Source organism: Ceratotherium simum, chromosome 31 (genome assembly GCF_057802395.1).
Source record: "Ceratotherium simum simum isolate JZ-2026a chromosome 31, ASM5780239v1, whole genome shotgun sequence".
NCBI classification, from domain to species: domain Eukaryota; kingdom Metazoa; phylum Chordata; class Mammalia; order Perissodactyla; family Rhinocerotidae; genus Ceratotherium; species Ceratotherium simum.
In genome coordinates this window covers 13,449,860-13,465,340 of record NC_141930.1, presented here as the reverse complement: position 1 = coordinate 13,465,340, position 15,481 = coordinate 13,449,860, and the positions used below count along the sequence as shown (strand labels likewise).

The 15,481-nt window shown below is 37.7% G+C and overlaps 2 protein-coding genes across 4 annotated transcripts in view; both read right to left on the bottom strand.

Annotated features, from left to right (window-relative positions):
• STAU2 (staufen double-stranded RNA binding protein 2) overlaps positions 1-15,481 on the bottom strand; it is a 392,065-nt gene that overhangs the window by 327,895 nt on the left and 48,689 nt on the right. The gene's annotated exons all lie outside the window — the stretch shown is intronic.
• The window catches only part of UBE2W (ubiquitin conjugating enzyme E2 W), a 120,666-nt gene continuing 105,204 nt past the window's right edge, over positions 20-15,481 (bottom strand). The window contains exons 6-7 of one of the 3 annotated variants that reach the window (XR_015549237.1): positions 9,151-9,219; positions 20-2,528 (exon numbers count right to left, since the gene is read on the bottom strand). Coding sequence is in view for 2 of the 3 variants with exons in the window: in XM_087420432.1 (XP_087276558.1) it covers positions 3,463-3,596 (134 nt within the window). In the remaining variant the exon portion in view is untranslated. Of the gene's footprint in view, positions 2,529-3,401; positions 3,597-9,150; positions 9,220-15,481 lie in introns of those variants that run through there. The other 2 variants (XM_087420431.1, XM_087420432.1) reach the window with 2 other exon arrangements.

Below are 15,481 nucleotides of genomic sequence, written 5' to 3'. Positions count from 1 at the left end.
TGCACAGGCTCCCCCCATTATCAACATCCCCCACCAGAGTCGTACATTTGTGACAAATGTGACACTGACACATCATTATCACCCAAGTCCACAGTTTAAATTAGGTTTCACCATTTGGTGGTACTTTTTGTTGGTTTGGCCGAATGTATAATGACATATAGCCACCAACTGATCATATTTTCATAGGTGTTTATCTCCATTCTCTAGTAGCTCTATTTTCTTAGATTTACAATTTAAAATGTCATCTTGAAAGTATCATTGATGGCCAATGTCTAAAAAGACAGGTTTCAATGCCTTAAAGCAGGGTTAGCAAACTACGGCCTGTGGGTCAAAAATGACCTGCTGCCTGTTTTTGTAAATAAAGCTCTTTTTAAAAATACAGCCACATCCTTTCATATACAAGTTATCTATGGCTGCTTTGATGCATCTGCAGAGTTGAGCAGTTGCAATAGAGACTATAGGGCCCCCCAAAATAGAAAATATTTACTAGCTGGCTCTTTATAGGAAAAGTTTGCTGGCCCCTACTTAAAAGAGAACATGAAAGGTGGTATTAGTTCCATGCTCAATATATATGTCTTTTTCAAAGTCATATTTCAACAGATTTTGCTAACTTAAGCTTGAAATAATACAATTAATTATATTTTGTACCCTTTAACCATCTCTGTGTAATCTGAAAATTTTCCTTCCTCTTTTCTCAGAGAGTCTTCTACTCTTCAATAATAAACTTCTCTCTCCTAAATATGAAAAGTACACGGAAACCATTTTTATAGATTGGTGCTTCTGGTTAAAAATGGCAGATTGAACACATCCATCTCTTGTCCTTCCAAAATCCTATTATAATGAAGTCAAAGAATTTAAAAGGTATAAGATCATGAAGACAAATAGAAAATACAATAATGAATAAAAAATATTTAAGAACCCAGCCCGGTGGCATAGTGGCTGCATTTGCATGCTCTGTTTTGGCGGCCCAGGGGTTCGCAGGTTCAGATCCCGGGTGTGGACTTGCGCACTGCTTGTCAAGCCATGCTGTGGCAGGCATCCCACATATAAAGTAGAGGAAGATGGGCAAGGATGTTAGCCCAGGGCCAGTCTTCCTCAGCAAAAAAAGGAGGATTGGCAACAGATGTTAGCTCAGGGCTAACTTTCCTCACCAAAAAAAAAAAAAAAAATTTGAGGTTATGGAGACTGTGAGGATCCCATTACCATGTTCCTATCCCTGGTCTCCTTTGCCAAGGGCAAGTCAAAAACCATCCTGGTGAAAAAAATCTGCCTCCTGTGATTTGAAGGCCACTGTGAAAGAAAACAATGCACTGAAAGAAAGTTTTTCATATTAGGACATATATCATTGCATCACATTTATTTATCTTTCTGGATACTTTTATAGCCCTTAATAAAAAATATTAAAATAAAAAAATATTTAAGAAAGTTGAAAATATGCGTAGTGGATGGTGAAGTGATAACTAATTTAATGAGCCGAGGGAGCTGAACCTAAGTGCCCAGTGAAAAATGAAACTGAGTTAACGAGATGAATCCTGGCACAGCCCAGAAACAGAGGCACCAGATAGTGCTTAGAAGGGATAAGGCATTAGGCTTACAACATAAGAACTGATTGAAAAATCTATATAAGGAGCCATTAAATTAGTTTCTACCCCTGCAGCAAATAGCTAAGCAACTCTGTTTTGTTCAGCCTGCCAATGAGATGGGAGGTTTATTCTCTGGAGAAACACCCAGAGAGGCCCAGGGCTCAGGAACACAGGCATAGGGTAAAGGGTTGAGCACAGGGGTTTCTGGGAAAGTGACTGTGCCTGACACATGCACCAAACCCTTCCCTCTCTCTGTCCGACTGCTAGTTATCCAGCAAAATTCACTCTCTCTTCTTCCATGATAACTGAGTTGTAGCTGGGAGAGTGGGATGCCAGGGAGGGAGCACACTTCCCAGCCCCATTGCAGCTAAATGTGACCAAAGGACTAAGCTCTCACCTGTGGAACGTAAGCGACACGTTCCTGCACCTGATCTGCTCCTGGCTTTTCCTCTTTCCTGGGGTGAAACATGAATTTGTCCGAGACCCTGTTTCAACTGTATAGAGAAGGACAATGCCCTAAGGCAGTGGTCCTTAAACCTTGACATGGATCAAAATCACCTGAGTGTTTATGCAAACACTAAGCCCCACCCCCAAAGATTCAGACTTAGTAAGTCTGAGGTAGGCCTGAAAACGTGCATTTCTGACAATACTCAAGGTGATGCTGATGCTGTTGGTCCAGGGACCATTGTTTGAGAAACACTGCCCTAGGTAAGTACCTAAATAGAAAGGAACTGGCTCCCTGAATGACCAGGTGGAGACGAGCAGTCCATTTACCCAACCTTGACAGTTATGCAAAAGACAATGTTCTTCTTCAAGCTACTGCACTTTTGGATCTCTTCAGCAGATGCTTTCTATTCTAATTAACGGCCTTGCGCAGCTCCTGGAAGCGGCAAGCTGACACACTGCTGGCAAGAGACCAACGATTTCGCTGGAGAACCTGGTTGCCTGCAGAGAAACAATTTATGGATACTGTTGGAGTTACCCAATAACAACAGCAACGACAAGCAGGCTTAGTTTCACCACACTATAGTAAATCCTGTCAATAAGCCATGCCCACGCACAGAGACTAGTCAGCTTTAGCGCTTCCTAGACACAGGAAGAAAGCATCTAACATGAAAGACAAAGACCAGAAATGAAAGAGAAAAGAAATGAGACTAAGATGAAACAGAGACAATACAAGGAACAGAAGTTTGCTTTAAAAAAATATATCATTAATCAGAGTTGAGAGAATAATTGTATACTTGAAAAAAGAACTGGATGCTATAAAAAAAGTTATAATCTGAAAAAAATAAGTTCTTAGATATTAAAATGATAACTGGAGTAAACATTAAAGTAGAAGAATCAGAAAAAAAACACATAAGCAAAGAGGTAGACAATTGTTTTTTTAAAAAGGAAAAAAAGTTTAGAAAATCAGTCAAAGAGGTGCAACATTTCTCTATTGAGACTTCTGAAAACAGAAGATGAAAGTGTGGAAATTACCAAAGAACGTTAAAAGAAAATTTCCCCAAACTGAAGGACATGAATTTCCAGATTGAAAGAGGCCATCAGGCACCCCACACAATGAATGAACAAAGACCCATTTAAAGACACATCATCGTGAGCCTGGCTAGCTCAGTCGATAGTGCATGAGACTCTTAAAGACACATCATCATGAAATTTCGTACTTCAATGATTAAAAAAAAAAAATCCAAAGCTTCCAGAGCTTTCATTTCCAGAAAGAAAACATATCACAAACAAAAGAATGAGAAAAAATGGTGTTGGCTTCACAAAAGAAAAATTAAATCTAGAAATTTTTTTTTTTTTTTAAAGATTTTATTTATTTTATTTTTTTCCCCCCAAAGCCCCAGTGGATAGTTGTATGTCGTAGCTGCACATCCTTCTAGTTGCTGTATGCGGGACTCGGCCTCAGGATGAACGGAGAAGTGGTGCCTCGATGCACACCCGGGATCCGAACCCGGGCCACCAGCATCGCAGCGCGCGCACTTAACCACCAAGCCACAGGGCCGGCCAAATCTAGAAATTAATGAAGAAATATCTTCAAAAAATTCTGAGGAAAAATTATCTCCAATTTAAAATTCTATACTTGGGGCTGGCCCAGTGGTGCAAGCGGTTAAGTGTGCGCGCCCTGCTGCGGCGGCCCAGGGTTCGCCGGTTTGGATCCCGGTCGCGCACCAACGCACTGCTTGGCAAGCCATGCTGTGGCGGTGTCCCATATAAAGTGGAGGAAGATGGCCACGGATGTTAGCCCAGGGCCAGTCTTCCTCAGCAAAAAAAGAGGAAGATTGGCAGATGTTAGCACAGGGCTGGTATTCTCACACACAAAAAAATAATAATAATAAAATTCTATACTCAGTGAAACTATTAATCATGTATGAGGGGAAATACATTTTTAAACCTGAACCTCTGGTGTCTGCTTTTTTTTTCTACTGGGAGAATGAAAGCAAATGAGAAAGTAAACAAAGAAAAAGACACGAGACCCAGTAAACAGGGATCCAATATATGTGACACACAAAGGGATTTCCCAAGATGATGGTAAAGGGAAGTCCCTGAAAGACAGCTGTGGGACAGGCCCACACAGCAAAAAATCCACATCAAAACAGAAGAATGGAGGGCGTGGGTGGGGTGACTACTAGAGAAAATGGATCTGATACATCATCTGTGGAAGGTTGTATTACTCCTCTGCCAAATATTTTGGTTCTTTCTATGATGCCTCTCCTTTCAGTGCCCCTTCCTGAGATTATAGATCCCTGCCCCATTGATGTCAAGCTTGGCCAAAGGATCTGTTTGGTTCAATGCATTGTGAGTAAAATGATGAGTAAATTCAGAAGGGAAACTTTAAGAGCTACCCAGGCACATGCCCTTTTCTGTCTGCCACAGACCAGCCAAGTTCCAAAAAGAGGCTGCTCCTCTCCTCACTGGGTCCCGGAGTGAAGGTAGCATGCAGCCAAACTGTGACAGATTTATGTCATGAGAAAGACAACAACTTTGCTCTTGTAAGTCACTGGAATTTGGGGGTAATTTGTTACCACAGCATGACCCAGTATGTTCTGACTGGTACATTATCTGATACTTTTGACCATGTAGAAAACTGTATTGTGAGAGTGTGGGAAAAATTAGTGCTAGGTACCTGGAAAACTAAGCAATTATATTCATTCATTCAATAAATACTTATTGAAATCCTGTCATATGTCAGGAATTTTTCCTAGGCACTATAATATAATATATAAAAAGGTCAAAGAGGCAAATATTAATGTCATAAAATGCTAATTAGAAAGGAGAAGCACAGCAAAGGAAACCATCAACAAAATGAAAAGGCAACCCACTGAATGGGAGAAAATATCTGCATATCACATGTCTGATGAGGAGGTAACATCTAAAATATATAGAAAACCCATACAACTCAATAGCAAAAAACTAAACAATCCAATCAAAAAATGGGCAGAAGATTTGAATAGACAATTTTCCAAAGAAGACATACAGATGGCCAACACATACATGAAAAGATGCTCAACGTCACTAATCATCAGGGGAAAGCAAATCAAAACCACAATGAGATGACACCTCACACCTGTCAGAATGGCTATTATCAAAAAGACAAGAAATAACAAGTGTTGGCAAGGATGTAGAGAAAAGGGAACCCTTGTGCACCAATGTAAATTGGTACAGCCACTATGGAAAACAGTACAGAGGTTCTGAAAAAATTAAAAATAGAACTGCCATATTATCCAACAATTTCACTTCTGGGTATTTATCTGAAAGAAATGAAAACATTAGCTCAAAAAGATATATGGACCCCCATGTTTATTGCAGCATTATTCACAATAGCCAAGATATGGAAACAACCTAAGTGTACATAACGGACGAATTAATAAAAACATTTGGTATATATGCGCAATGGACTATCAATCAACCACAAAAAAGAAGGAAATCTTGCCATTTGTGACAACATGGATGGACCTTGAGGGCATTATGCTAAGTGAAATAAGTCAGACAGAGAAAGACAGATACCAGATGATCTCACTTATATGTGGAATCTAAAAAAAAATCAAGCTCATAGATACAAAGAACAGATTGGTGGTTGCCAGAGGCAGAGGGTGGGAGGTGGGCAAAATGAGTGAAGGGGATCAAAAGGTACAAACTTCCAGCTATAAACTAATAAGTCATGGATATGTAATGTACAGTATGGTGACTATAGTTAATAATACTGTATTGCATATTTGAAAGTTGCTAAGAGAGTAGATCTTAAAAGTTCTCATCACAAGAAAAAAAAGTTGTAACTGTGTATGGTGACAGATGTTAACTAGACTTATTGTGGTGATCATTTCACAATACATACAAATATTGAATCATTATGTTGTACACCTGAAACTAAAATAATGTATATGTCAATTATCCCTCAACAAAAAAAAAAAAGGAGAAAAGTTATTACCACTTGGTCCCTTTGGGAATAATATTCACATAGTTATCATATAAGCAATGATGAGGATGAAGGGGGGAGAAGCGGTGGGGCAGGGAAGTAGTTAAACTATTTAAATCCTTGTACATCATATTAGGATAATATCTAAAATTGATAAATCAAAAAATAAGATATAAACATATTATGTAAAATTTTATGGAATATACACAAACTATTAGAGCTAATAATGAGTTCAGCAAGGTTGCAGGATACAAGATCAATACATAAAAATCAATTGTATTTATATACAGACAACAATAAGCAATCTGAAATTGAAAGTCAGAAAAAAATTATACAAAATAGTATCAAAAAGAATAAAATATTCAGGAACAAATTTGATAAAGGAAATGTAAGACTTAAAAATGAAAATTGCAGGGGTTGGCCCGGTGGTGCAAGTGGTTAAGTGCGTGCTCCGCTGCGGCGGCCTGGGGTTCGCCAATTCAGATCCTGGGCGTGCATCGATGCACTGCTTGGCAAGCCATACTGTGGCGGCATCCCATATAAAGTGGAGAAAGATGAGCATGGATGTTAGCCCAGCGCCAGCCTTCCTCAGCAAAAAAGAGGAGGATTGGCAGATGTTAGCTCCGGGCTGATCTCCTCACAAAAAAAAAAAAAAAGAAAGAAAATTGCAAAACATTGTTGAAAGAAATTAAGAAGGCCTAAGTAAATGGAAAGACGTTCCATGTTCAGAACTGGGAGACCTAATATTGTTAAGATGGCAATACTCCCCAAATCGATCTACAGATTCAACATAATCCCTATCAAAATCCAAGCTGGCTTCTTTGCAGGAATTGACAAACTGATCTTAAAATTCACGTGGAAATTCAAGCGACCCCAAATAGTCAAAACAATCTTCAAAAAAGGAGAACAAAGTAGGAGGACACATATTTACTGATTTGAAAACTCACTACAAAGCTACAGTGTCAAAATAGTGTTACTGCAGTAAGGAGAGCTATACAGATCAATGGATTCAAAGTGAGAGTCCAGAAATAAACCTATATTTGTATGGTCAATTGATTTTCAACAAGGGTGTCAAGACCATTCAATGGGGAAAGATTAGTCTCTTCAACAAATGGCGTTGGGACCATTTGGATATGCACATGCAAAAGAATGAATTCGGATGCCTACCTCACACCATATACAAAAATTAATTCAAAACAGATCAAAGACCTAAATGTAAGAGCTAAAAGTATAAAACTGCTAGAAGAAAACATAGGTGTAAATCTTTGTGACCTTGGATCAGCCAATTATTTTTTAAACATGACACCAAAAACAGAAGCAACAAAAGAAAAAATAAATAGAACTTCAACGAAATTAAAAACTTTTGTGTATCAAAGGATACTATCAAGAAAGTGAAAACAAACAACCCAATTAAAAAATGGGCAAAAGATCTGAACAGATATTTTTCCAAAGAAGATATACAGATGGGCAACAGGAACATGAAAAGATGTTTAACATTACTACTTATTAGGGAAATGCAAATCAAAACTACAATGAGATATCACCTTACACCCATCAGAATGGCTATAATTAACAAGACAAGAAATAACAAGTGTTGGAGAGGATGTGGAGAGAAGGGAACTCTCCAACACTGCTGGTGGGAGTGCAAACTGGTGCAGCCACTATGGAAAACAGTATGGAGAGTCCTCAAAAAATTAATAGAACTACCATATGATCCAGCTATTCCACTGCTGGGAATTTATCCAAAGAACATGAAAACACGAATGCATAAAGATACATGCACCCCTATGTTCATTGCAGCATTACTCACAATAACCAAGACTTGGAAACAACGTAAGTGCCCAACAAGGGATGAACGGATAAAGAAGACGTGGTATATGTACACAATGGAATACTACTCAGCTATAAAAACAGACAAAATATTGCCATTTACAACAACATGGATGGACCTTGAGGGTATTATGCTAGGTGAAATAAGTCAGAGGGAGAAAGTCAAATACTGCATAATCTCACTCATAAGTAAAAGATAAAAACAACAAGAAACAATCACATAGAGACAGAGATTAGATTGGTGGTTACCAGAGAGGCAGTGGGGAGGAAGGAGAGTGAAAGAGGTGACAGAGCACATGTGTACGGTGATGGATGGTGATTAGTCTTTGGGTGGTGAACATGATGTAGCCTACATGGAATTCAAAATATAATGATGTACACCTGAAATTTATATAATGTTATAAACCAATGTTACCTCAATGAAAAAAAAAAAAGAAAATACAACACACAAAATGGGAGAAAATATTTGCAAGTCATATATGTGATAGGGATCTAGTATCCAGAATATATCTAAAAAACTCTTACAACAACAACAGCACAACAAACAACCCAATTAAAACATTGGGAAATGGAGAGTGACTGCTAATGGGTATGGAGTTTCGTTTTGAGGTGATGAAAATATTCTGGAATTAGATAGTGGTGATGCCTGCACCACACACTAAAACCCACTGAACTGTACACTTTAAAGGGGTGAATTTTGTGGTATGTGAATTATAGCTCAATTTTTTAAATATGTGGAGATAAAAATCAGCAGACACAGCTATAACAAGTAAGAGAGGTAGCCTCTGGAGAGCTGTCCTGGCACCTACGAAGAGATGGAGCTGATAACTCTGCTGCTTCTAATGTCTGTTAGTATGTTTGACATTTGAAGCTATATGTATAAATTACTTTGATACAAAATAAAAGTCACTTTTAAAAATCACTGTGTCTCAAGCCCTTTCAAGACCTCAATGGAGGTCCAAGAGCGGAATTAAGACAATGTTAGCAAATTATGCAACCCTTTTCAAAAAACATGACTTTTTACTTTTGGATAGGAATGGAATCTATTTTCTTGCCTGCACTATGTTTTCTTGAATTAAGATGTAGGCAGATGCTTGGGAAAAGGAAGCACAGAAATAGAGGTGGCATTGGTTAACTTGAAGCCAATGAAAATCTAAAATCAGGGGAAAGCTTAAATGAGCCAAAAGCTTCTTATTTATAAAATTGGTTTAAACACTTATGCTTGAAAATAAAGTTGAAAAAAAGGAGCTATTAAACTGCAAAATATCCTCACTTCCCAAATGAAGATATAAATAAAGCAATCAGAAATAAAGTACTTACCAAGCACTCTAGAACAGTGTGTCTCAAACTATTGGTTGAAGGATTTCTTTTTTCAACCAGGGACTGATACTAGTGTAAAATACAATAAAAATGAATTACGAGAAAAATGAAATTAGAAAACAAACACAAACTACAAGGCCAAATTTTCATTATTAGATAAAACAGATATAACATTACTCTGTCAAACTTTCTAAATGTGTATTCTTGATTTCTCTACTCATTTCTTCATAAACTGTTTAATAGTTTATATGCTGACATGTGGCCATGGACCAACTTTGAAAGGCACAGCTCTAGAAACTGTGGACCAGAACTTTGAAATTGTTTATTAAATCTTAAAACAGTTTCAGAGTCAAGAGGCTATTGGAATAGAAATTTCAAAATAGCAATCATCCCAAGAAAATAAGAGTCTGATATTCCTATATTAGAGCATTGAATAAGCATCATTCATTTATAGAAAGGGCTGCGATTACTTCATGACAGCAAAAAACAGGTGGCAAACTAAATGGACATCAATAGAAGATGGTTAAAAATTGTAGTACACCCAGACTATGGAATGTAATGTAGCCATTTAAGATAACGAGATATATGTGTACGTATTGGCATGGAAAGATGTCCATCTTATGTTATTGAATGGAGAAAAAAAAGTTCCACAGCACTGTACATAGAATGTAGCCCCATACATTAGAGAGTGGGCCCAGGCTGTATGTACATATTTACATAGGAAAAGTGTAGAAAAATATCTGAAAAGATATGCCTCAGACTGTCTACCATTAGGGGACGGAAGAAAAGGGACAGAAAGGGAGAAAATTTTACCTTCATTCACTCATTCATTCATTTGACAAAGATGGACTGAGCCCAACTAGGTTCTAGGTGGAAGGAAAACAATGATGACAGACAATAAACAAGCAGACAAAGAACTTGAAAACAAAGAAAGGAAGGGCCGGCCCGGTGGCTTAGCGGTTAAGTGCACGCACTCCACTACTGGCGGCCCAGGTTCGGATCCCAGGGGCGCACCGACGCACCGCTTCTCCGGCCATGCTGAGGCCACGTCCCACACACAGCAACTAGAAGGATGTGCAACTATGACATACAACTATCTACTGGGGCTTTGGGGAAAAAAAGGAGGAGGATTGGCAATAGATGTTAGCTCAGAGCTGGTCTTCCTCAGCAAAAAAGAGGAGGATTAGCACAGGGCTGATCTTCCTCACACACACAAAAAAAGAAAACAAAGGAAGGAATATAGAAAAATAGGAAGAGAGGAGGCATAGAGGAAGAGGGAAGAGAAGGAAGGGAAATAAAAGCAAGCTGCAGCACAGTGGGTAGTATTTTGTTCCATACATTAGAGGGTGCACCCAGGCTACAAGTATATATTTGCAGAGGGGAAGAGAGGAGGGGAGGAATCGGAAGGAGGAGAGAGGAGAAGAGGGGAGGGGAGGAGGAGGATGAAGTTCAGAGGACTAGAAACAAAAGCAATGAAAGGAGTAAAGACGTGACGGGAAATGAGACTGGTGCCAGGTGGTGGTGCTAGTGTAGACAACACCATCGGAGAAATGAAGTTGGAGCTAAGACAATGAATAATGAGAAGCGGTATGCAAAGAGCCACCAGAAGTGTGGTTTGTGTACCAAAACATATACTTCTGTTTGATATCTTCAGCAAGCACCTACTACTCTTGAAATTTTTTTTTAAACCAATAAAACATCTCAAATACTTTTTTAAAAACTAAGAAAATGGTTGGATGTAGAAATTCTCTGGCATTTGGAACTTCAATCTCATTTTCTCGTGGAAACAATACCTTAAGTGGATATTGGGTTCCTACATAAGACTGCAAAAGGCTATTTGATCATGTGATTTTTTTATTCCTCATTTTGTTAATGTGGTGTATCACATTGATTGATATGTGGATGTTGAACCATCCCAGCATCCCTGGAATAAATCCCATGTGATCGTGATGTATGATCCTTTTAATGTAGTGTTGTATTCAATTTGCTAATATTTTGTTGAGGATTTTTGCATCTATATTCATCAGCAATATTGGCCTTGTAAAATGAGTTAGGAAGCATCCCATCCTTTTCAATTTTTTGGAATAATTTGAGAAGGATAGGAATTAAATCTTCTTTGAATATTTGGTAGAATTCACCAGAGAAGCCATCTGGTCCTGGACTTTGTTTTTTGGGAGGTTTTTGATTACTTTTTCAATCTCTTTTCTTGTGATTGTTCTATTCAGATTCTCTATTTTTTTCTGACTCAGTTTTGGAAGGTTGTATGATTCTAAGAATTTATGTATTTCTTCTAGGTTATCAAGTTTGTTGGCATATAGTTTTCATAGTATTCTCTTATAATCCTCTGTATTTTTGTGGTGTCCATTGTAATTTCTTCTCTTTCATTTCTGATTTTATTTAAGTGCGTCTTCTCTGTCTTTTTCTTAGTAAGTCTGGCTAAGAGTTTGTCAATTTTGTTTATCTTCTCAAAGAACCAGGTTTTACTTTCATTGATCCTTTCTATTGTTTTCTTAGTCTCTTATTTATTTTTGCTCTGATTTTTATTATTTCCTTCCTTGTACTGACTATGGGCTTTGTTTGTTATTCCTTTTCTAATTCTTTTAGATATAGTGTAAGCTTCTTTATTTGATATTTTTCTTGTCTCTTGAGGTAGGCCTGTATTGCTATAAATTCCCAACTTAGGACCACTGCATCCCATAGGTTTTGGTATATTATGTTTTCATTTTCATTTGTCTCCAGGATTTTTTTGATTTCTCCTTTGATTTCTTCATTGATCCAATAGTTGTTCAGTAGCATGTTGTTTAGTCTCCACATATGTGTGACTTTCCCAGATTTTTTCCTGTAGTTGATTTCTAGTTTTATAGCATTGTGGTCAGAAAAGATACTTGGTATGATTTCAATCTTCTTAAATTTATTGAGGCTTGCCTTGTTTCCCAACATATGGTATATCTTTGAGAATGTTCCATATGCACTTGAGAAGAATGTGTATTCCGCTGTTTTTGGATGCAATGTTCTCTATATATCCATTAAGTCCATCTGGTCTAGTGTTTCATTTAAGGTCACTGTTTCCTTGTTGCCTTTCTGTCTGAATGATCTATCCATTGATTTAAGTGGGGTGTTAAGATCTCTTACTATTATTATGTTTTTGTTAATTTCTGTCTTTAGGTCTGTTAATAGTTGCTTTACATACTTTGGTGTTCCTGTGTTAGGCGTACATATACTAATAAGCATTATGTCTTCTTGGTGAAATGTCCCTTTTTTCATTATATAATGCCCATTTTTCTCTCATTATCTTTTTTATCTTGAAGTCTTCTTTGTCTGATATAAGTATAGCTACATTCACTTTCTTTACCTTGCCATTCACTGGAGTATCATCTTCCATTCTTTCACTCTGAGCCTATCTTTGTCTTTAGAGCGGAGATATGTTTCCTGCAGGCAGCATATTGTTGGGTCTTGTTTTTTAATGCATCCAGCCACTGTGTGTCTTTTGATTGGTGAATTCGATCCATTTACATTTAGAGTGATTATTGATATATGAGGGCCTAATACTGCCATTTTATCCCTTGTTTTCTGGTTACTCTATATTTCCACTGTTTCTTTTTCCTTGTATTTCTGAGTGTCATTTCAGTTTGGTGGTTTTCTGTGATAGTTTTCCTAGTTTTCTCTTTATTGATGATTTCTGACTCTGCTCTGAATTTTAGTTTTGTGGTTACCATGAGGTTTGTATAAAAGATCTCATAGTCCTTTTTATGATATACTCTTATCTCTATTAGCCTAATCAGGTTCCATCCTTTTCCTCTTCCTCTTCTATGTTTTTTTTGTCACAAATTATTCTTTTTTGTGTTGTGAGTTTGCGACCAAATTGAAGTGTTTATACTTATTTTTGATGCTTTATTTCTCTTTATCTTTTATGTTATAATTAAGTGATTGCTAACCTATTCTGATACAGAGCTTCCATTTTCTGATTTTGTCTATTTATCTCCTTGCTCAATTCTTTGTAAACCTTTGCATTTTTGTTTCAGGTGGGAGGGCTCTCTTCAACATTTCTTGTAGGGCAGGTCTAGTGGCAATGAACTCCTTCAGCTTTTGTTTGTCTTGGGAAGCTTTTATTTCTCCGTCATATCTGAAGGATAATTTCACTGGACAGAGTATTCTTGGCTGATAGTTTTTGTCTTTCAGTATTTTGAATATATCATTCCACTCTCTCTTAGATTGTAAGGTTTCTGCCAAAAAATCTGCTGAAAGCCTGATGGGGGGTCCTTTGTAGGTTATTTTCTTCTCTCTGGGTGCCCTTAATATTTTTTCTTTGTCATTGACTTTTGCCAGTTTTACTATTATGCCTTGGAAAAGGTCTTTTTGTATTAATGTCATTAGGAGTTCTATTGGCTTCCTGTAATTGCATGTCCAGTTCACACCCCAAGTTACGGATGCTCTCAGCTATTATTTCTTTGAATGAGCTCTCTGCTCCTTTCTCCCTCTCCTTTCCCTCTGGGATACCTATAATCCTTTTATTACTTTTCCTAATTGAGCAGGATATTACTTGAAGAATTTCTTCACTTTTTAAGAATCTTAGTTCTCTTTCCTCCTCCACGTGAATCATTTCTGTGATTCTATCTTTGAGCTCACTAATTCTCTCTTCCATAAGGTCTACTCTATTTTTAAGGCTTTCTACATTATTTTTTGCTTTAATTGTGTAATTCATATCCAGAATTTCTGATTGGTTATTTTTAGAGCTTCAATCTCTTTGGTCAAGTATTCCTTCTGTTCATTAATTTTATTACTAAGCTCACTGAACTGTCTTTCTGAGTTTTCTTGTGACTCATTGCATTTCTTTTTTGTTTGTTTGTTTATTGCAGTAACATTGGTTTATAACATTGTACAAATTTCAGGTGTACATCATTATACTTCTATTTCTTCACAGATTACATCATGTTCACCACTCAGATACTAATTACAACCCATCACCACACACATGTGCCAAATTATCCCTTTTGCCCTCCTCCCTTCCCCGCTTTCCCACTGGTAACCACCAATCCAATCTCTGTCTCTATGTGTTTGTTTATTGTTGTTATTATCTACTACTTAATGAAGGAAATCATACGGTATTTGACCTTCTCCCTCTGACTTATTTCACTTTGCATAATACCCTCAATGTCCATCCATGTTGTCACAGATGGCTGGATTTCATCGTTTCTTTTTTTTTTTTAATTAATTTATTTTTTCCCCCAAAGCCCCAGTAGATAGTTGTATGTCATAGCTGCACATCCTTCTAGGTGCTGTGTGTGGGACATGGCCTCAGCATGGCCAGAGAAGTGGTGCATCGGTGTGCGCCCCGGATCCAAACCCGGGCCACCAAAAGTGGAGCACGCACTTAACCACTAAGCCACCAGGCCGGCCCTCATCCTTTCTTATGGCTGAGTAGTATTTCATTTTGTATATATACCACATCTTCCTTACCCATTCGTCCCTTGATGGGCACTTAGGTTGTTTCCAACCCTTGGCTATTGTGAATAACGCTGCAGTGAACACAGGGGTGCATGTATCTTTACGCATTGGTGTTTTCATGTTCTTTGGATAAATACCCAGCGATAGACTAGCTGGATCATATGGTAGTTCTATCCTTAATTTTTTGAGGAGTCTCCATACTGTTTTCCATAGTGGCTGCACCAGTTTGCACTCCCACCAGCAGTCTATGAGAGGTCCCTTCTCTCCACATCCTCTCCAACACATGTTGTTTCCTGTCTTGTTAATTATAGCCATTCTGACGGGCGTGAGGTGATATCTCTCATTGTAGTTTTGATTTGCATTTCCCTGATAGTTAATGATGTTGAACATCTTTTCATGTGTCTGTTGGCCATCTGTATATCTTCTTTGGAGAAATGTCTGTTCAGGTCTTTTGCCCATTTTTTAATTGGGGTTTTAGTTTTTTTTGTTGTTGAGATGCATGAGTTCGTTATATATTTTGGAGATTAACTCCTTATCAGATGTATGGTTTGCAAATATCTTCTCCCAATAGTTAGGTTGTCTTTTTGTTTGGTGAAGGTTTCCTTTGCTGTGCAGAAGCTTTTTAGTTTGATGTAGTCCCATTTATTTTTTCTATTGTTTCTCTTGCCCGGTCAGACATGGTACTTGAAAATATGTTGCTAAGACTGATGTCAAAGAGCATATGGCCTATGTCTTCTTCTAGAAGTTTCATAGTTTCAGATCTTACATTCAAGTCTTTAATCCATTTGGAGGTAATTTTTGTGTATGGTGTAAGGTAAGGGTCTACTTTCATTTTTTTGCATGTGGCTATCCAGTTTTCCCAAAACCATTTGTTGAAGAGACTTTC